Below are 21,548 nucleotides of genomic sequence, written 5' to 3' on the forward strand. Positions count from 1 at the left end.
TCAGTCTTTCATAAAATTTAAAAGAATGAAATTTAACAAAAAGAATTTAATGTATCAAACTAAATAGATTATTCATGTATAATGAATTTAATGTTTAACAAAAGATCAAACTAAATTAATCATTGTGTCAAAAAGCTCAACCAAGACGATCGAATGTGTCAAAAAGACATCGAACAACCAAATTTCTTTTTGTTCAACTTTCTCTTTGCAAATGCTTACAATGTTATGTTTGCTTATTTTTTTTAAGAATTCTTATTGATGACATAAATAAACAAAATTCGTTTATTCATAAAATCTTTGCATGCATAGGTAAACGTTTAATAGATTGTTATCAAGCATCATCTAAGAAAGCTTGGAGGTTGATGGTGGAGGATCTGCCATTGTGTAGAGCTTCGGCCGCCAAAAACCGCCATTTATGTGCATTCCACCTCATATCACAGCCGTCATCACCCACCATCACCATCTCCACACACCTCTGAATCTCAGCCCCTTCCACCACCACACCACCCTGCCGCCTCTTCACCCGCACCCCTGTTTTCCACGCATCTTTAACCATCTTCGCATTTGTAGGCTGATCCGTCCACTGTGGAAACACCAATGTTGGAACACCAGCCGCCAACGCCTCGATCGTCGAATTCCAGCCGCAATATGTCACAAAACAACCGACTGATCGGTGGTTTAACACCGCCACCTGAGGACACCAGTCTACAATCTTCCCTAGTTTTTGAAGCTCCTCCTGCTTGCTTAATCGTCCCGCTTGCTCACCATCTTGGATCACCCATAGAAATGGCCGCCCGTTCTCTAGCAACCCGACCGCTATCTCTTCCATTTGATCCACTGATAATATTGCTAGTGACCCAAACGAAACATACACGACTGATAAATTCGGTTTTGAGTTAACCATAAGACGCATTTGTCATTTTCTTTTTTATCCGATCGGAAGGTACTCGAGTTGCTCAGATGCTTTGATCGATTCGTTTTCCAACTCGTTAAAACTATTAAGGAGTATTCTTGAAGTGGTTTTGAGTGCATCAATCTGGTCTTTAGCAACTTGTACAAGAAACTCTTGTTTGTTGGTCTAGATGGAACGAAAAACGACGGAAGATCCGCCATGGTTAGTGGTGGCAGTCCAGGTAAACTAACTGTAGGCCATAACTGGTTCATGTCATTGGATATGAACTTTTCATAGCCATTGCAATAATAATAATAATAATAAACATTCAAGACAGTGGCTGGTTGGCACCAAAGAAGGCTGGATTTGAGTTTATAGGCATTGGCCACCGTTGCCGCCCACGGTATGCCGCTTGTGTACACCATCTGCGGCAGATGTGATGGTTTCTGCAACAGAACGGCCGAACGGGCCCGTTTGTGGGCAAAATCTGACATGAATTGGTGAAGGGTGGTGGTTGGTTGTTTGCCATTGTCATAGCCATCTGAGAATGGAGCAAAGGTTATATTGGGAGGTATGGTTTCTTTATCAATTGGCGTTTCGTATGACAAAATAGCTGGTGGAAATGGTGACATCGGCCCTTAGTTTAACGAGGCGGGCGGCAAAGTTGAGGGATGGGTTGACATGGCCACGGCCAGCATAGGACACTATCAGGATTTTCCAGTGGCCTTGATGTAATATGTATAAGGGGGAGGGGGGAGGGGGGGGGGGGGTATATTATAAACCTAAACAATATATAAGTGGATTATTTCGTAATGTAACATAATAGCATTTCATAATACACTAGTATGTTATGTCATTACACCATATCACATAACATTGCATCGAATATGATGTAACATTACATCGCATATCATTAAAGCTTGGATCCCATTGAAATAAACATCATTAAAGCGTGATTTTTACATGGTTATTACATAAAACATGAACCTTGATTAGTAAAAATCAATCCTAATCATGAAAAAAACCCTAAAAAGTGTTCAAAAACAAGTTTTGATCTTACACATGCTTAGAAATCTGATTTGATAAATTTTTTGGCCATAAACACGGATTAGAGGGTTTAAATCGCGTTTTTACGGTTCAAAAGTTCGGTTAAAATTCCTAACCGAAACCCTAAGTTTCAAGGCTGATCTTTTGATGATACATGTTTGGTTTTGTGAAATAGGAACTGTAGCTATATTACTTAGATGACCAAGGACCTGGACAATTAAGTAAAAGAGTTGAAACAAACGAAAACCGTAAAGGTATTGCCGAAATACTTGTTTAGGGCAGTTTAAGATTAGATTGTGACGTGCTTGTTGTTGGCTTGTGAAATTTTGCAGCGATATCAGGGACCATATGAATGAGTCCCTATCCAAATTTAGTAATTTTTCGGCCATACGAGAATATTTGGCGAATTTATTATCGTTTAGGGATGTTTATTTAGGAAAAATACTTAAACAACTTGAAAAAGTATGAAAGTTTGTGGAGAACTTAGGTATGACATAATATGAATACATATAAAATTTGGGGTCATTTGGAAAATTTTATGAATTCACGTTTATTAGAGTTTTTATTATCGTTTTTGGCTCAAAAAGGTAATTTGGCAAGATTGTTAGGTTTTGGAAAGTTTACAGGATAGTTTGGGAGTTATTTGTATCACTCAGTAAATTTATCAGATTTTTTGGAAATCGTTTGGTATAAACGGACGATTTACAGGTTAAAAATAACATATAAAATGAATTTTTGTAAATTAATAAATCAGTAAATAATTCCAGAAATATTTTTGTAAAAATATACATATTTTAATTAGTGAGTGTATAAATTTTCGTAATTACAAGATAAACAGATAATTAGTTGTGCTAATTTGAAAGTTAAACAAATTTAATTCTGATAAAAACCGACAGGTTTGTGATTAACGAGCCTGTTGGAATATCAGAACACCAAGAGTGGTCAAAAATCATATTTTTTGGATTAATTGAGTAAAAACGAACTTTTTGTGAGAAATTCGTGCAATTGGATGGATTGTGCGCGTTTTTCTCCAAACCAGACTAAATAAACGGAAATAAGTCCCGTAGCGAATCCAGACATCTAATCTATGATTTCTCTTTATAAATTTCATCATTTTATCAACCGACACGTTTACCCAAGTTTATATGGTCTTACCTGTTTTCTAAACGCGTAAACAATCAACTTGGCTCAGCAGGTGAAATGGTGAAACTGAGCCAAGTTCGATTTTCAACATTAGACATTGAACAACGTCACAATCTAAGACTATTGACATATTCTGGGCGTGAGAGCTATACACAGACTAGATACTAGATATACAGCCCAGTTTAGTATGGAGATTATAATAATATTAAAATATTAATATTGTTATAATATTGATTATAGGGACTAAGTGATAGCAAGTGGGACAAATCACGAGCTGATACAGTACTGAGTAACTACTAAACCGTGAGTTTCATGACCCCTCTTTCTAAACCGCTTTACGAACTTTTGGGGTGAAAAGCATGTTTGTTTATATCTATATACCTGAAACATGTGATGAGGTGAATTATCTAAGTGCTAGCACATGAAAGTCCCCACTAACACAGTGATTAACTTCGAGCCAGTGGCTTGTGAATAGTACTATTTGTTTGACAAACCCAAACGGAATCAACTTGGTTGTCGTGTTATACATAACGTCGTTTACACATGACCATAATTATACAAACATGCTATGTAGTGTTAGACATAGCTACTTGGGCATGTTGTGGGCGGAATGGGGGCACAGTGGTTGATTGTGCGTGGGAAATGGAGGCACGCAACACGAACGAACAGTCAAGGCTTCACTGTAGATTAACATACATACATACTTGCGTATATACAGACTATGACTTGTGATTACACATAACTGATTTCTTGAAACTCGTCAACTATAGGTAGTTGACCCGTTTTAACGTGCTTCTCAGGTATACCAAAGTTGGAATGAATTGATGATGTGCTACCTGTCTTGGAATGTGATCGATGCTATTTGAATAGATACAAGTATACTAGTAAGGAGTGGGACAATTAATGACTGATGTTGTTTTGTATCACCTAGATTGTAAACGATGATAGAACGATGTAATATAATGTAAATTAGTTGCAATATTTCTTTATAAACAATGTGATTGATACAAGAGGTGTCTGTTGCATTCCCGCATTCCCGTTTTACGCTTTCGCATTTGCTAGTTGGGGTACGACACCTACTGCATGGAATAATGTTGCGGCTCTCAGCATTTGCGCATGTGTTCTAATTTTTTTGATTATCCACCGCTTTTCTGCCTTTAATTATGATAGTAAAGCATTAGTTATGTCATCTAGAACTCATAACAAGATAAATGTTTGATATATATATATATATATATATATATATATATAGGTTTAAGTTAAGAAGAGAAATGAAATTACTGTAAAAAATGTAAGAAATGAATATGGACCACTAGTTTTATTTTAGGTTTTAAATGTTTAAAAACAAATGAAAAAAAATGTAAATGCAACAATAAATGCTTCCTCTCTCTTCAATTAATACAACTAATATAACCATAATAAATCACTCTCTAATTATTGATACACATATCCTATATGTGTATAGGTTATATGTTTTTCGTGTGTAGGTAATATGTTTTCTTATTCTTAGAACAAGCGTATGTTATATGTTTTTGTTTAGGTGGTATATTTTTTTTTGATATTTAATGCTAACATATGTAAGATAGTTTTTTGTATTATTCATCACAATGTACCTACATGTTGATTGATATTGATATATAATATATGAATAAATTGTATTTGTGTAGGATAAAATTTTCGAGTGTAGGTTATATTTTTTTCGTGTGTAGGTTATACGTTTTCGTGTGCGTGTAGTTTATTGATGCTGAATCTTGTGTGTCGGTTATATGTTTTTCGTGTGTAAGTTATTTGTTTTCTTATTATTAGAACAAGTGTAGGTTATATGCTTTTGTGTAGGTTGTGTACTTTTTTGTTGATATTTAATGCAAACACGTGTAAGATAGTTTTTAGTACTATTTATCACAATGTAACTACGTGTTGATGGATATTAATATATTGAGTTGGAAGAAATTGGTTTTGAATAGAAAGAAATTTTAATGTATAAATAAATTGTACTTGTTAATGATAAAAATTCAAGAGAGAAAAAATAAGTTATAAAAATAAATGAATTCTTATTATTTTCCAATTATAACAATTTTATAAGTTATATTAATTGAATAGATAACTATTATATTTATTAGTTATATTAATTGAAAGGAGAGCATGAATTAATACTTTCTTTATTTATCATTAAGCATTTAAAACATAAAATAAAACTAGTGATACATATTCATTTCTCACATTTTTCACAGTAATCTCATTTCTCTCCTGAACTATCCCCTATATTATAGAAGATGTTTTTTTTATCTTCCATCTACTTTTTAAAATGTAAATAACTTCATATACGTCTCAATGTTTTTTTTCAAGTTACCCTTAAAAAATCTAGTATATTTTTATTTTTAATTTAAATATGGTATTATTATATATTAAAAAAAATTAAAGAGCGTTAAATTGGGTAAATGTATAATAGCGCATCCAAATATTTTTAGCGGGGCGTCTAGATTTTTTTTACAATAGTGGTTTTATGCGGGGTGTCTACGTGCGAGTAATAGCTACCATATTTTTAAGTTTTGTTGAGCACATTTAAACTCCAACCCCCTTGTGACATTTGGCACCTTCGCATGGCTTCTGATACTTTTTTAGACAAGATTGACTTATAGACCACTCATGTCCGACCACCAACTGTTTTTGTACAGAAACCATACTTTTCGAGTTTTTTTCTAAGTTTACGTATATATACATTATCATTTTTATCTTCAGCTACATAATGTACATATATATACATTATTATTTCCTTTAATTATATATATATATATATATATAGGGTTAGGTTAGAATAAAAACTCACTTGAGTTGTGAAAACTTTATAAATCCATTCTTAACCACATATTTTTAATTAAAGATTAAATCTTGTGGTGCACAATTAAAGTTAATAAAAAATATATAATTTAATTTACACTTTCTCTCTCCTGAAAACATATATAAAAATTAGTAAAAAAATGTAAAAAAATAGCAAAATATTTTTTTTATGTTTTCGATTTTTTATATTAAATGTAACAACATATATTACATGTAACAAAAAAAACGATGTTACATAGGGTTTTCATGGGTTTTCACAACTCAAGTGGGTTTTCATTCTATACTTTGCCTATATATATATATATATATAAGATCAGGATCATGTGAGAACTTTTTAAGAATTAAGAACTATGAGAACCATTTTGAACAAAAAAAACCCCAAAAATAAAAAAAAATCATAAAACAAAAAAAAACACAGAAATAAAAAAGTAAAAAAACCAAAACTCTTATTTATCATCCCGGTTTCTAAAAAAACAAAAAAAATAAAATTCTAGGTTTAGTGAAATTATACATATATGTATAATATGTACATATATGTACACATATGCTTTTTATACAAATATGTATAATTTAAGGTAAATGATAATGTACATACAGGGGCGGTCCTTTCTTTGGGCTAAACCGGGCTGCGGCCCCACCATCATTTTCGTTTAGTAGTGTATTTTTACCGGAAAAATTCTAAAAAAATTATATTTATTAAGTCCGGCCCAACCATGTTATTTGAGTCTGGCCCATCCATGTTATTTGAGTCTGACCCATTCATAGTATTTGAGTCCGGGCCAGCCATGAAAGGTTAAAAAATAAAGCCCAGTACAAAAAATAAGCCCATTTTTTGTTGGATGTAATTTTCATCTTAATAGGCCTGTCACATGTAGATGACCAAGTCGGACCTATTGGGCCTATAAGATTCATTAATATGTAATGGGTTTATGAGGTTGCAGTTTGGGTTTTATTATATTTGGTAATGTTTTAGCTAGTAAGTTAGGTTAGTATATATAAACCGAATTATGGTTATACATTAGAAACACACACGAGATGCAACCGAGTTAGGGTTCATATAGAGAAACATGAGTTATGTGTAATAGGGGTTTTTGAGTTATAAATCCTCTTTATAATATTGAGAGTTATTCAATATTATTTATTGTGTGCTTATGTTTGGTGAGTTATATTGATGGTTGGGTGAAAGTTAGTTATTATTATATATTAATTAGTTATATTTAGTTAAATAATTGAATGAACATTGGTACTTCAAGCATTGTTATGTGTTTTCAGGACATTGGAAGTTAAGGAGCTTAAACGAGCTAATTCAGAGCCATCCAAATGAAGATTAAGCAAGCCTCGAGAAGATGGAAGTATGGGGAAACATATATTGAGGGTTTAGAAGGATTCGGGAGATGATTGGATGAGAAATATGAAGCCGAAGCGAAAACTGAACAAGATGGGTTACCAGGAAAGTGTGTTTTAGTAAAACGAGCATATCTCGGCCTAGAAAATGAGTTACGGAATCCATAATATATGAATTTCATGTTTCTCGACGAGAGGAATCTAAATTTGAAGTCAGTTACATCTTCGCGTATCGCAAAGATGCACCACATGGCAACTTCGCGATACGCGAAGATGCTCAAAGTCGGCTAAAGTTAGGTTTTTCACTATATAAACAATTTTTCGACCCTATTCGGTAGATTACGACTTCCAGAGGCAGAAGAGGTGTTCTAGGACGATTTTCAGCCATCCCGAAGCTTCCGGTTTGTCCTACAATTTTATGTTCATCAAGATAAGTACTTTAACGATTATGTCGATGTCCGGCTAGTCGTGTGTGTTCGTTCTAGGCTAAGGTTTTGTGTGAAATACTGTTATGATCAGATTCTTATGCTTATTGAATATAGCTTGATTGATTTTATATGAATTTGTCTTGCTTAATTTGTTATTTGGGTGATTAAAGTTTGTGTTTGCGATTATTGATTTGTGTAACGTTTGTTTGGTTGTTCATCAACATTTACGGTTTAAGCTCTTGTGTCATTGAACTAGAATCATCAAACCTTGTCATTGAGTTAATCATCTTAGACATAGAGTTGGTAATTGTGGTGTCCGGGTGCATTTGTGTCAACAATTCGGTTAGGGTATCGTTTGTCATCATAAATCAAACCATAGGACTAGCAATTATTATAAAACCAAAGACTAAAGAATTTGTGATTAACGTATGGAACACATTACCCGAACCTAGAATGAATGCTTTTATTAATATTATTTACAAATCGTTTTTAAGTAATAATTAGTTTTAATTAAATCTTTTTCTAAAAACCGCTTGACATCGTCTGTCCGCTTTAGTTAATTAATTTAGTTATATTAAATTAGCACTTTCCTTGAGTCCCTGAGGAGACGACCTTACTTACCCGTACTAGTTATAGGTATTTAAGTCCTTAATTAATTGTTTTTTAGTATACCACGACAGCCTACGTCAAAATGGCGCCGTTTCCGGGGACTCAGCGCGCTTAGTGCTAGTTTAGTTTAGTTTAAGTTAGCGTAATTTAGTTTAATTTATTTTCTTCGTTGATTTTACGCGGGGTGTGCTTGTTTGGTGTGTGCAGTTAATCTCTTAGGTTGATGCATACGAGATTTGCTCGAGACAAGGAGGTGTTGCAATTTGATCCCGAGATTGAGAAAGTCGCAAGAAGAAACAGAGCAAAACAAAGAAGGGGTAAAACTTCAAGACCGAAAGAAGAAGATATGAATCATCAAGAAGATAACCCCTACCCGGTTCCACCTGTGTTTCAACCCGATGACCTTAACCCGCCGCACTATCGAGAACACCCATTCCAAAAAATATCCCACAAAACATTCCACAAAACCCACCAATCCATGACCTACCACCATTCAACCCACCCATTCACCAAAACCGAAACCCGAGAGCTCAAAGAAGATATCAAATGAGAGATGATCGTTCAATCAGGTTTGAACCATCGCAAAATAGAGTCGAGTTCGAGTATGATTGGCTGAGGGGATTTGACGATTTTTATGAGTTCGAGGATGAAGAGGAGATGGAAGACGTGCAAGGGGATCGGTATTATAGAAGACAACAACAACCTCCCAGAAACCGAACACCCGAGCCCGCTCAACCACCAAGAAACCATCGAGAGAGAAGAAGACAAGATCCCCCCGAGCCACAGTTTCCCGAGTATGGATTTGACGATGGGGTCCTGAGGGCATTCATTCCACCGCCCGTTCGGGGGGTTCAAAGCCACTTCATTCCACAAGTGGCCACAAACCCGCTTCCCATTGTGATTCCGGTTAGAGAAGGAAGAACGTTTTCAGTGAGGCAAAGCAACCTGACCAGGATGCCTACTTTTCATGGGAAAGCATCAGAAGAACCGTACTTGCACTTGAGCTAGTTTAATGTGATTTGTGCCACCATCTCAAGTCAAGGGTTTACTGCTGATGAAGTCAAGCTAGTTGTGTTTCAGTTCAGCCTTAAAGATCTAGCAAAGCAGTGGTTTTTATCGTTACCGTCAGCAAGTGTCTACATGTGGCAAGCTATGGCTCAGCAATTCTTGGATGAGTATTACACACCGCAAAGAACTTCCGAGGCCCGAACCTCCATCAGAAATTTTCAGCAAAGTTCAGGTGAGACGTTTCATGAGGTATTTACTAGATTCAAGAGGTTGTTGAGAACTTGTCCGCATCACGGGATTGCGTTGTGGGAGTTGATTAAAGCGTTTCATGACGGGTTGTCGAGTGACGATGTGCGTGATCTTCAGTCAACCACAAATGGGTTGTTTTTGACTAATGATGAGAATGAAGATTGGCAACACTTAGAAATGCATGCAATGAATTCAAAAAGGCAAGCGCAGTCGAATCGTATGGTAAAAAGGGCGGTTGTGAAAGCCGTGGATAGTGGTGAGTCGAATGATCGTATGGCCAGGTTGGAGAGAAAGTTGGATTAGTTAATGGGTGTGGGAGTGAAAGAAAAAGGCAAATCAGGAAAAGCGTATCAAGTTTGCGAAGGTTGTGGTGGAATAGGCCATGTAGTGGCTACTTGTGGGGTCGTGTTGGAAGACAAAGAAGAAGGGGAAGAAGAGGAGGTGAACTTTGTTTAGGGTGAGAAGAGGTACAATAATAATATGAATTCAAACACCTATCACCCGGGCCTCCGAAACCATCCCAACTTCAGTTACGAAAACCCGAACACGCAACAAAACCCGAATTTTCAAGGTAATTCCCAAAAAGCAGGTTATCAGTCGAATCAGCGTCAATATGGGAACGAGAGGGGTAGCGGTCAAAGCGGGTATAATCAAAGAGAATCGGGGGGTTATAACAAGAGTTATCAACAAGGTCAGCAAAGTCAAGAGGTAGCTCAAAGTCAAGGAAGTTCTTCGGGTAATCAGGAAGAGTCGATTAAGGACGTGATGGATTTCCTGAAGCAGATGAAGACAGACCAGGAGGCTCAGAATAAAAGCGTAAATCAAAGATTGGAGCTTCAAGAGAAAGCCAATGCTGCGAGGGATAAACAGGTGAATCAGCTAGCTGAGGAAGTGGCTAGTTTGAAGAGGAATCCATCCAAGCTACCAAGTGATACTGTGAAGAACCCGAGCCATCAGAGTAGCAGTTCATCAAATGGTAAAAACGTACACGTGAGTGCAATCACCATTGAAGATCATGGGGTGAACGACACAGTTGAAGAATTTGAAACAGGGGCACCACTTATCCCCATTCAGATTGGCGAGTTCAAGACCACCAAGGCGTTAGTTGATTATGGGGCGAGTGTAAGTGTTCTACCGGGTAGTGTGTATGACCGGTTTGACCTCGGGCCTTTACAAGAAGTTGACACCACATTGGTGTTAGCTGATTTCACTCGAAGACGGTCCCGAGGGAAGTTGGTTGGAGTTGCAGTAAAGGTTGGTGATTTTTACTATCCTGAAGATTTTCTTGTTTTGGATTATGAACCGGTAGAGTATGAAGAAGCGCCGAGAGTGATATTGGGGAGACCATTTTTGGCAACATCAAATGCTCAAATCAATTTCCGAGACGGAACAGTGTGCATGGCATTTGGTAATCGTAAGTTAATTTTGCATATTTTTTCAAATTCATTTGATTATTTTTGTGAAAATAAATCTTCTAGGTCAGGTGCTACTAACACGTGTCTTCCTCATGTAAGTGAGGATGACACCAAAGAAGAAAGTTTTGTGTTTGATAGGTCGAAGCGGGAGAGAGAAAAAGATGAGCTAAATGCGGTAGAGATACGTGTTGCAGAGGTGGCAAAGTCAGGTGATGATTTCAAACATGCAAGAAAATGAGGCAGGTAAGACAAGTAAGGAGAAATCGCCAAAGAAGGAGAAAGTGAGGAAGCCACCGGGATTTGAAAATGAACAAAGAAGATTGGCATGTTTCGGGCCAAGATGGAGTGTCATGGACAGTGCACCACTTTGTTGGAGGAGTAAGAACAACGAGGTGGAGGAAGGTAAGCACTCCATTAGATCACCATAATCGCCAAATCAGGTAATGGTTCGGCTGAAGACCTTAAAAAAAACTTAGTGCTAACCGGGAGGCAACCCGGCCTTGTATTCTGGTACATGTATAATTTGTAGTTGAACTTTGTGGGTGTAGTTCACTATAAACCCTCACGAGACCATACTCGTCCACCCGGGCTACCGGGGGGTTTAAAGGACTTGTTGCATACGCTAAATGCAATCGTGATTCCTACGAAAGTGAGTTAGGTCTTTTAACATTTTTACTCGTTTAACAAATTTGGTTATGAAATTAATTTATCGTGGTTGGTAATTTAAAATTAATGGTTTTGCAAACGATTTAAAAGACCTATATTTTTAACATTTGTGAGAAGCTTGCTTCTACATGTTTGAGAGTTTGCAGATTTTATTTTGAGAGTTGAGGAGTTAAGTTCACCGAGGGCACGAAAGTTGCACATGAGAGTCTTATTTTCTATCAGGTGATTTCGTTTTCATAACCTTATTTGTTTTATTAGTTTTTGTGTTAAAAGTGTAATTGTATTTTTGTATATTTAATAACCATCATCACATTAGGCCCGGTTTGAAAATTGTCAAGTGAATTTTAAACCCCGTCCTTATTTTATGTCTTAAATTTTAAACATTGAGGACAATGTTTGCCTCAAGTGTAGGGATGGGAGAGAAATTGAAAAAAGTTAAAAGTTTTAATGTTCCTTGAATTAAGATTTTTTGCAAAATAATGGAAAATGATAGAAAAATCGGGAGTTATTTTTCAAAATTATTATATAATAAGAGATAAATAAAACGGGAACACACTTAATTTGGGATGTGCCGGTAGGCTCAGCCGTGAGAATGAAAGGATAATTTGGTTGTTGACTTAATTGAACTTTAAATACTTGATTTTTAGTGGGAAATGCCTTCAGGGTTTTGTTTGTTTAGCTAAGCCTGTGTAAGGACTGGAATGAAAGATTAGGCCATACTCAAGCCTTTTTATTAGATTTGATCACCAAAAATATATTTTCATATGAATAGTCTATAGTACAATGGTTGGATAGGCTTAAAAACTCCTAAAGAAATATTTTAACTTTTTTTTTCTAATTTTTTGTAGTTTCTTATTTTTTTTTTTCATTCTTATATGTTGATACTATTAAAAAAAACTTTCGTCGGTGTAGTGCATATATGCAATAGTGTGTATCGCATATATACAAAAGTGTTAGTATCGTTGAAACTACCCTCCAATCTCCTTGTGACTTGTGGTTTTAGACACAATTGACTTTTTAGCACATCCCTTCCCATAATAGTGTTTAATCACCTACCTGGTCGGCACGGAAAAGATCCTTGTTTGTAAATGACCCCTTTCGGATAATTGTGTTTACATCCATCGACTGTAACATAATAAGTTAATTTACATGGCAAAGCGATATATTAATTTATTAGACTATTAGCTAGAGTATGGAGTATGTATTTTCCATACCTTATGATCGTTAATGTATTCATTAATATTGCTATGTGGCCTCCCTTCATGCTTAAATCTGATATTGGGTATATGATTCTCTCCATAACTCCATCTCTTCATGTTAGGACAATCTATCACCATCATATTCTCCAAATAAGGATATTTAATGATAGAATGACCAGAGTAGAAACTCTCGAGTTTGGGAAGATTAAGCAGCTTAATATTGGTAAGAGGGAACACAATATTTGTGTCCACCAATTCAGTTTCACTTCTTGTTGTTCCCTCATCTCCTTTCGAAATGACTACCAACAAACTCTTACAGTTGTCAATATCTATATCTCTAAGATTGACTAGCCCTTGTGCTATACTTAAAGGGAATAAGTTCAACAAGGAGGGGCAACGCCAAATCGTGATACTTGTTAGATTACAAAAGTATATATATTGAAGTGGCCTGTCCCATAAAAGTTCCAACCTATTGAGATCATCTAGCAAGATGTATTCCACTTGGGAGAAAACCTTATTTTCACCAAGTCCATCCGATGTGTGTGTTACATCCATGTCACATGTCTTCACCAAGCTTCTAACATCATGACATGCAGTCACTTCAATATACTTTAGTTTATCACAATCTTCTAGATAAAGGTATGGTAGGACGTTATTCAAATCTTTTATATAGCACAAAATTAAACATTCACTTGCCTGAATCAATTTTGTTACTCGCATCGTGAGTGGTAAGATACTTTCTGTAAGACGTAGGACGCGTTTACAATCATATATTGGCTTGTTCTCGAAATAGCCTTCCTCAATGAGAAATCCCATCAAAGTTTCAAAGTGGAACCCTTCAGGAATACAAAGCAATTCAGGAACATTTAAATGTAGAACTTTAAGCGACTCATTTAGTTCTAGGAGAAAATTACAATCTCTCTTCGACAACCCAACATACAACTCTTCCAACTTATTGAGCTTTGATATGACACCAGGTGTTACATAAGTTAGAGATTCACATAAGTAAACATCTAACAACCTTAAATTGGTCAATTCCCCGATCTCTTTAGGGATATTTGTAACTCTAGTCTTTCTGAGCTTTAAAATCCCAAGACATGTTAGCTTCCCAAGTATAGAAATTTCATTGAGGGATTCATTCCCACTTAGATCAAGCATACGGAGTAATGTGAGTTTCTTCAGTGATTGTGGGAGATATGGTATCCTATTACATGACATATCTAAAACTTTAAGTTTTTCCATGCCTTGAAAGAATTCATCAGGAAGTGAAAACATATGGTTATCTTGTATAAGGAAAGTATCAAGGTGTGAGAAAACAAGGCCATGATCATGAAGCTCACAAATTCTATTTCCCATGAGAGATATCTTGTTGTAGCTTTCTAAGTATTTTTTTGGTTGCCATTTTTTCAAACCTCTTCCAGATTCCACCCAAAACTTGTAATCACCTTTAGAAGTAACGAGCCTTGCCATATCACGAACAAGGTCGTGCATTTTGAATAGCTCTTCATCTTCTGTTTCTCCACCAGGCAATAACAAGAAAGATGATTTAAGGGAGTCAACGGCTAGTTGAACTCTATATTTTGCACCCTGAATATCGCCATCGTGATTATTAAAAATTCCTAGACCCAGACAATAGTATGTCAACCTTTTAAAGCCAATGGTTCCATCTTCTGGGAACATACTACACAATAAGAAGCACGATCTAGCTACTTCACTTTCAAGATAGTCATAGCTTAGCTTCAGTTGCATTATTCCGTTTCTTTTGAAGAGAGCATCCTCATCGGTTGGATCTTGTAGTCGATCAAGCGCTGCCTCCCAAGTTTTATATTCTTTGTTTCTTAAGGCTTTTCCTACCGCTTGAATAAAAAGTGGTAGTCCACCACACTCTTTAACAATATTCAGTGCAACTTCTTCCAATGTACTATCCCATTCGCTTTTACCAACCACGCGCTCAAAAAGGGTCCACGCTTCTTCATCTTGCAAAGGGCTTACTGAAACATTCTTCTGAACATTCATTGCCTCGCACACATCTTTGCTTCTAGATGTAACCAAAATCTTGCAACTCTTGTTGTCACTCCCAAATGGGATGCCAACTTCCTCTAGCTTCAGTTCCTCCCAAACGTCATCAAGAATTATTAGAACCTTCTCTCCATTGATAATTCTTTTTGCCGCAACTAGAACCTTTTGTTTAATCATTTCAGCATCAACATTTTGTGAAACTGTTACAAACACAATTTCTGCAAATTCATTCTTCATTTCAGCAGCAACTTCACTAGCTAGTGTAGTTTTACCTACACCTCCTAACCCATTGATTCCAACTATTTGTATCTTGTCATCTTTTATGGCTTCAATGATTTTCTTCAAAGTTGACTTTTGGGTATCAATATTTTCAAGACTTTTTCGACGGTATAAGTCTAAGAATCCTGGGGTGGGTGCAGGAAGCGAAACACAAGTTTCAAAATCCTTACCGTATCTTTGGTGCTGCTGAAGATAAGAGGTTCTTTTTGTTGCCGTCTTACTGAACTGAAGGATGGTGCTTAAATTGACACAAAACGGTAATTTTAAGCATGTCTTCTTAGCTTCCGCTTCTTTGGCAATAAACTCTGTGGCGTCGGATATTTCAGCATCTACTTTCTTTATCCACTCTTCAACGCCTTTTAGGATGCATTCCCCTTTAGAAGTAGCCAACTCTATGTGTTGCTGAACCCTTCCCTTCATACTTGAGAGCTTTTCGATTTCGTTTTTCAAATTTTTAACATTTTCAGAGTAGTTCCAAAGGTAGGTTATCTCGGTTTTAGCCGCACCGCATAAGTAGTCGACTACTTTTCCAACCAGGGCGCTAACGACCTCAGTCATTGTTTTATGATGGTTTGGGCTTTAGATAGAAAATATATAGTTTAAAGGGAATTGGGAAGAAGATTATGAGAGATGAACCAAGAAAAATTCAACTTGAGAGTTGAGAAAGAAAAATGAAACGAATATAGAATATGAGATGCAGTTAGGAACCTTATATTTTTGTTTAATTTGGACGTCTCCTTGCACAAGTAAAGAATGTATGCTCTCAAAGACAAGCTTTAGAGTGTAAAAGAAAACAAGTAAGGAATATATTAAAGAGACTCTAAATATACCCGTTATGATTTAATTTTGGACACCCTCTCAAATCAATTTCTTGTGTCTTACTTCAGGTATTAAAAGTGGGAAAAAATTAAGAAAAACATATATCATTTTTTGTTAACTTCATATTAACAGAATTATAAGTATATTTATAACTAAGTTAGTTATTCATGTTATACACGAGTTGAACAATACAAATTATATAATTCATAACTCTATATAAATAATCGAAGCAAAAGGTCGATAAGCACTTTATTATTACAAGAGAACACACATTCAAAAACTCGTTACATAATTCTTTGTTGATCATCCATCCAATCTTGTATTTATAGATCTATCTTAACTTGTTGGCCAAGATATTACCATAAATGTATTAGTAAACGTTTAAAAGTGAAAAACATTATGTGAATAAATTAGTTTAATAGATTGTTATCAAGCATCATCTTAGAGCATGCATGTTTGGGATTGAGTTTCAAAAATGCTTATAAGCTTATTGTATTTTACAAAAAGCCATTTTGAAGTCAGGATTTTGGGCTTTTGAAAAACTGTTTTTTAACTCTTTCAAAAAGTTAAAATAAGAAAGATTATTGTAATTGCCAAACACATTTTAATTTATTGGCCTTTTGAAAACACTAATAAGCCAATAAGCATTTTTCAAACTCAATCCCAAACATGCTCTAAGAAAGCTTGGAGGTTGATGGTGGAGGATCCGCCATTGTGTAGAGCTTCGGCCGCCAAAAACCGCCATTTATGTGCATTCCGCCTCATATCACAGCCGTTATCACCCACCATCACCATCTCCACACACCTCTGAATCTCAGCCCCTTCCACCACCACACCACCCTGCCGCCTCTTCACCCGCACCCCTGTTTTCCACGCATCTTTAACCATCTTCGCATTTGTAGGCTGATCCGTCCACTGTGGAAACACCACTGTTGGAACACCAGCCGCCAACGCCTCGATCGTCGAATTCCAGCCGCAATGTGTCACAAAACAACCGACTGATCGGTGGTTTAACACTGCCACCTGAGGACCCCAGTCTACAATCTTCCCTAGTTTTTGAAGCTCCTCCGTTTGCTTAATCGTCCCGCTTGCTCGCCATCTTGGATCACCCATAGATATGGTGCCCGCTCTCTAGCAACCCGACCGCTATCTCTTCCATTTGATCCGTTGATAATACTGCTAGTGACCCAAACGAAACATACACTACTGATTAATTCGGTTTTGAGTTTAACCATAAGATGCATTCGTCATTTTCTTTTTTATCCGATCGTATCAAGGGTCGATTGGAGGGTACTCGAGTTGCTCAATCGCTTTGATCGATTCGTTTTCCAACTCGTTAAAACTATTATGGAGTATTCTTGAAGTGGTTTTGAGTGCATCAATCTGGTCTTTAGCAACTTGTACAAGAAACTCTTGTTCTGTCGGAAACTAACTGTAGGCCATAACTGGTTCGTGTCACTGGATATAAATTTTTCATAGCCATTGCAATAATAATAATAAACATTCAAGACAGTGGCTGGTTGGCACCAAAGGAGGCTGGATTTGAGTTGGTAGGTATTGGCCACGGTTGCCACCCAAGGTATGCCGCTTGTGTACACCATGTGGTCAAACGGGTGACCTGCTGCAGCGGCGGACGTGATGATTTCTGCAACAGAACGGGCCCCGTTTGTGGCAAAATCTGACATGAATTGGTGACGGGTGGTGGTTGGTTGTTTGCCACAGTCATAGCCATCTGAGAATGGAGAAAAGGTTATTTTGGGAGGTATGGTTTCTTTATCAATGGCGTTTCGTATGACAAAATAGCTGGTGGAATGGTGACATCGGCCCTTAGTTTAACGAGGCATGCGGCAAAGGTGAGGGATGGGTTGACATGGCCACGGCTAGCATAGGACACCATCAGGATTTTCCAGTGTCCTGTCATAGTGGTGACGGCGGCAATGATGCAGAAGATGGAGGTGTTACCGTATGAGCCTTGATGTAATATGTATAAGGGAGGCTATTTCTTTAGAAAATGCTATTTGAAATATTATAAACTTAACAATATATAAGTGGATTCGTAATGTAACATAATAGCAATTCATAATACAATATAATATGTGTTGTCATTACACCATATTACATCACATTGCATCGAATATGATGTAACATTACATCGCATGTCATAACATAAGACAATATCATATAATATTGCAAGCATCGCATGTTAAGTATAACACAAGATTACGTAGCATAACACGATACAACGGAATACAGCTTTACATAGCATACCGTATTCTAATAATAATGTGTATGGTGCCTAAAACAATACAATGAATCTCAGCGTCTAAGGAAAAATGTTGGTTCTTAAAATACTGACCTTTTAAATATCCTAAAGATATAATTTTTACAACCCAGAAGTTATAAGGCTGTGAAAATTCCCCCTTGTATAGTTTAATTTTCATTGACGTGATAAAACCGGGTTGATATCACATGTTTATTATTTAACAGTAAACAACCTCACACAGCGGCAAGGCAACAAACCGACTATCAACAACTTGGAATTCACATAAGACATAAATACTGCATCATTAACGAAAATTAATAATAATTCTAACTGAAAGATGGATTGCCAGTGATAATAATGTCCACATGAACACAAATCTTTAATGTTTCTTTAGGCTTATTTCATCTGGATCACAAAAACTTACACGATTAATAACCTTCAAGGCGCATCATCAACAAAATTGTGATCATAAACTTCATACTCATAATCTTTGTCAAGATCCTGCATTGACTTTCCATAAGCAAAATGTTTGGTTCCCATTGACGTGAATGGCATTAGTCCAAACGCCCGTGCTGTCTTTATCTCTCTAGCAATCTTCCTTTGGGCTTTCGCACTGATTTTAGTCTACATAAAAGCAATATAACTTAAATAATAACTGTTAAAGATTTGTTTAATCAATAAAACAATATTATTGGTACCTTGCTCCTCTTGATAATCACTCCAGCCTCGGTTATAAAGTTTGCAAGAAAGCGCACATTCTGCACACATATAAAGGCCAACTTTTAATCAACGCGTTGCCCAACATACAGCTCTGTAAATTAACCGACCATTTAGTTGAACGAACGATCATGAGCACGTGGTTTGTTAGTTGATTTAAGTTCGTGAACATTTGTTTATGTCCGTTTATATAAATTCGTTTATAATCATTCATTTATGTTTGTTAGTTTATGCTTGTTTAAGTTCGTTCGTTGATATATTCATTAAACTTTTTCTGGTTCCATTACAACTTTAGTTTAGTTTTAATAATGTTTAATGCCCAGCACATTGTTTACACGATGCTTTAAACTGGTATTAACTGAGTTATGTTTGTTTCTTTCATTTACGTTCGTGAATCGTTCGTGTATACTTTTAACAAACGAACATAAATGAACACGAACATGTTCATTTTCTTAACGAATGAAAACGAACAAATAATCATGTTCGCTTAATTGTTCATGTTCGATCGTTTGTTCAGTTAAAGTTAAGCGAGCGAACACAAACATGCTCCGTTCAGTTCGTTTACAAGCCTACCCATAAAACTTTTAAAACAAATTAAATGACTAACTTGTTATTTACTTTTATACAAATAAACTAAACCTAAAGATGCTCACCCTGAAATCAGCTTTTTGTAGAACTTCCTCTGTTGTTACTTCAAACTCGAATCTTTTAGACGGTTTACGAACACCCGGTTTTGTAACATCAAGATCCTGCATAAACCCACATTTAAGTAAAAATCTTGAGGGGGAAAAAATATATAAATTTTAGAAAAATTGCTAAAAAAAAGTACAAATTTATAGTTAATACCTTAATATCATAAGTATTACCAGGCCAAAATGTAACATCTGGTCTGAACTTATAATCTTCTTTTTCAACTTCGTTCACATCATATTCAAAATAAGAAACAGCAGCATCCTTTAACTTCCCATCAATACCATCAGTCAAAGATGTGAAACTCTCATCTAGACCGTCTGCATGTCCCAATCTTCTAGAACCGTTCAACCTAGCACTCATTGCATAAGCCTCACGAGCATGTTTTGGCTGACCCAACATTTGAAGAAAAGATGTTGCACTCTGGCTGTTTCCCGGTTCACCAAAAATGCTTCTTTCAATTTCTTCCATAGTCTCTGATGAGTTTGTGTTTGCATCTGAGTCGGTAGCTACGCAGAAATTATAGAATGAACAAACGGGCATGGATCAGCATTCATATTATGAGATACAATATAAAGCACTAATTTTGAGAGAAGAATATATATAAAACAAATAAAGATTAATCCAAATACCTGAAGCAGCACTTGTGGCGAAAGTTCTGGCAACTGTACGCCCATGGTAGTTAGGTGAAGTGCCCGTCACAAGAGACCGTAAAACACCCTGAGCAAGTTTCATCTTCCTATGAATGACAAATAAAATCTCGGTTATTAAAACGCATGCCAACTGTTTGTTAAAATACCAATGAGAAGTTTGTAGCTAAAGTTCTGGCAATTGAAAACCCATGAAACTAGGTGAATTGCCAGCCGCAAGACACGTTTCATTTATCCTATAAACGACAACTAAAAATGCCCGATATTAAAACGCACCCCAACTGTTTGTTAAAATGCCAATGAGAAGTTTGTAGCCACAAGTGCTGGCAACTGAAAACAATATGGTAACTAGGTGAATTGGCAGAAGCAAGAGACCGTAGAACAGCCCGAACAAGTTTCATTTTCCCATGAACAACGAGTATGACGTCAGTTATTAAAACGCACACCAACTGTTTGATAAAATGCCAATGAGAAATTGAACAGTATAAGTGTGCATAAACCTAATTCACCAAATCTATCTTCTGTAGCTAATAAACGAATCCGATGTCATAGAAATGAAAGACCCTAAAGGCAATTCCGGGTGTTATCTTATTATCTTACACCGTGAAGGTAACAAGACGTTTAAAAACTAGTTGAATTGAACTATTAGGGTTAAAAAGCAACGCAAGGCGATAAGTATTGAGTTATGATTCACCGTACAAATCAAAATTAGAAAGAAACTTACTGATTGAAGCTGGTTTAGGTCGAATAGAGTGATGTGTGGTGGGTCCGTCACCGGGAAGAAAGTGCCGGCGAGAAGAAATGACGGATTAGAGGGTTTGCACGTCGTACACTATTTGGGCTTTTCTTTTACAATTACCTGCTTTGGGCTTCAACAGTGAATAAACCAAACCGATTCGGTTTATCTATAGGTATAGACGAGGTGATGTGAATTCAGTTGGTATCGATTAACTTCGCTATGTTAATGGCAGTAAACCTAAAAGATAAGTTACGCTCTTAACCATACAGCTTATGATACAAAAACAATATTTATAACAGTGTGCAGAGCTTACGATAATAAAAAATAAAACATATTTTATAACAACATATTATGTGCGTTTCGATCCGAACCCATCGAAATTTTTATAAGATCGCAATAATGATTTTTAAACCTTATATGTTTCAATTAATTTTGTGCCCCTGAAAATTAAGTGCCCCGGCCGGTCGCCCACATTGCCTATGCCCCGGCCGGCCCTGTTTAAAATGACATATAGTCAGTTGGTAAAACACGCGT

At 36.3% G+C, this 21,548-nt stretch overlaps 2 protein-coding genes and 2 pseudogenes across 2 annotated transcripts; all 4 read right to left on the reverse strand.

The window, feature by feature from the left end:
• Positions 1 to 331: 331 nt before the first annotated feature.
• On the reverse strand, positions 332 to 8,807 carry LOC143575694 (UDP-glycosyltransferase 75C1 pseudogene; annotated as a pseudogene).
• A 3,876-nt stretch (positions 8,808 to 12,683) lies between these two features.
• Positions 12,684 to 15,744, reverse strand: LOC143575695 (putative disease resistance protein At1g61300). Its single transcript, XM_077059990.1, has 2 exons — positions 12,854 to 15,744; positions 12,684 to 12,764 (listed from the first exon to the last, which is right to left on the reverse strand). The coding sequence occupies exons 1-2, from the start codon at positions 15,692 to 15,694 to the stop codon at positions 12,684 to 12,686; spliced, it is 2,922 nt and encodes a 973-aa protein (XP_076916105.1). The 5' UTR covers positions 15,695 to 15,744.
• An 868-nt stretch (positions 15,745 to 16,612) lies between these two features.
• On the reverse strand, positions 16,613 to 17,876 carry LOC143575696 (UDP-glycosyltransferase 75C1 pseudogene; annotated as a pseudogene).
• Positions 17,877 to 18,592: 716 nt separating this feature from the next.
• Positions 18,593 to 20,462, reverse strand: LOC143575704 (uncharacterized). Its single transcript, XM_077059996.1, has 5 exons — positions 20,258 to 20,462; positions 19,782 to 20,134; positions 19,589 to 19,684; positions 18,917 to 18,976; positions 18,593 to 18,842 (listed from the first exon to the last, which is right to left on the reverse strand). Exons 1-5 carry the CDS (start codon positions 20,358 to 20,360, stop codon positions 18,657 to 18,659), a joined length of 798 nt encoding a protein of 265 aa, XP_076916111.1. The 5' UTR covers positions 20,361 to 20,462; the 3' UTR covers positions 18,593 to 18,656.
• Between the last annotated feature and the right edge of the window lie 1,086 nt (positions 20,463 to 21,548).

The sequence above is a fragment of the Bidens hawaiensis genome, unplaced genomic scaffold, assembly GCF_021521415.1.
Source record: "Bidens hawaiensis isolate Kalapana, Puna unplaced genomic scaffold, B.hawaiensis_p1.1 tig00027583_1, whole genome shotgun sequence".
In the NCBI taxonomy this organism is placed as follows: domain Eukaryota; kingdom Viridiplantae; phylum Streptophyta; class Magnoliopsida; order Asterales; family Asteraceae; genus Bidens; species Bidens hawaiensis.

Excerpts from the sequence above, each read along its gene's own strand:
- LOC143575695 (XM_077059990.1), bottom strand. The coding sequence starts at position 15,694 with ATGACTGAGGTCGTTAGCGCCCTGGTTGGAAAAGTAGTCGACTACTTA. Across the intron at positions 12,765-12,853 it reads AATACATTAACGATCATAAG|TCGATGGATGTAAACACAAT; the intron begins GTATGGAAAATA and ends ATTATGTTACAG.
- LOC143575704 (XM_077059996.1), bottom strand. The coding sequence starts at position 20,360 with ATGAAACTTGCTCAGGGTGTTTTACGGTCTCTTGTGACGGGCACTTCA. Across the intron at positions 20,135-20,257 it reads CGCCACAAGTGCTGCTTCAG|CTACCGACTCAGATGCAAAC; the intron begins GTATTTGGATTA and ends ATTTCTGCGTAG. Across the intron at positions 18,977-19,588 it reads TACAAAAAGCTGATTTCAGG|AATGTGCGCTTTCTTGCAAA; the intron begins GTGAGCATCTTT and ends ATATGTGTGCAG.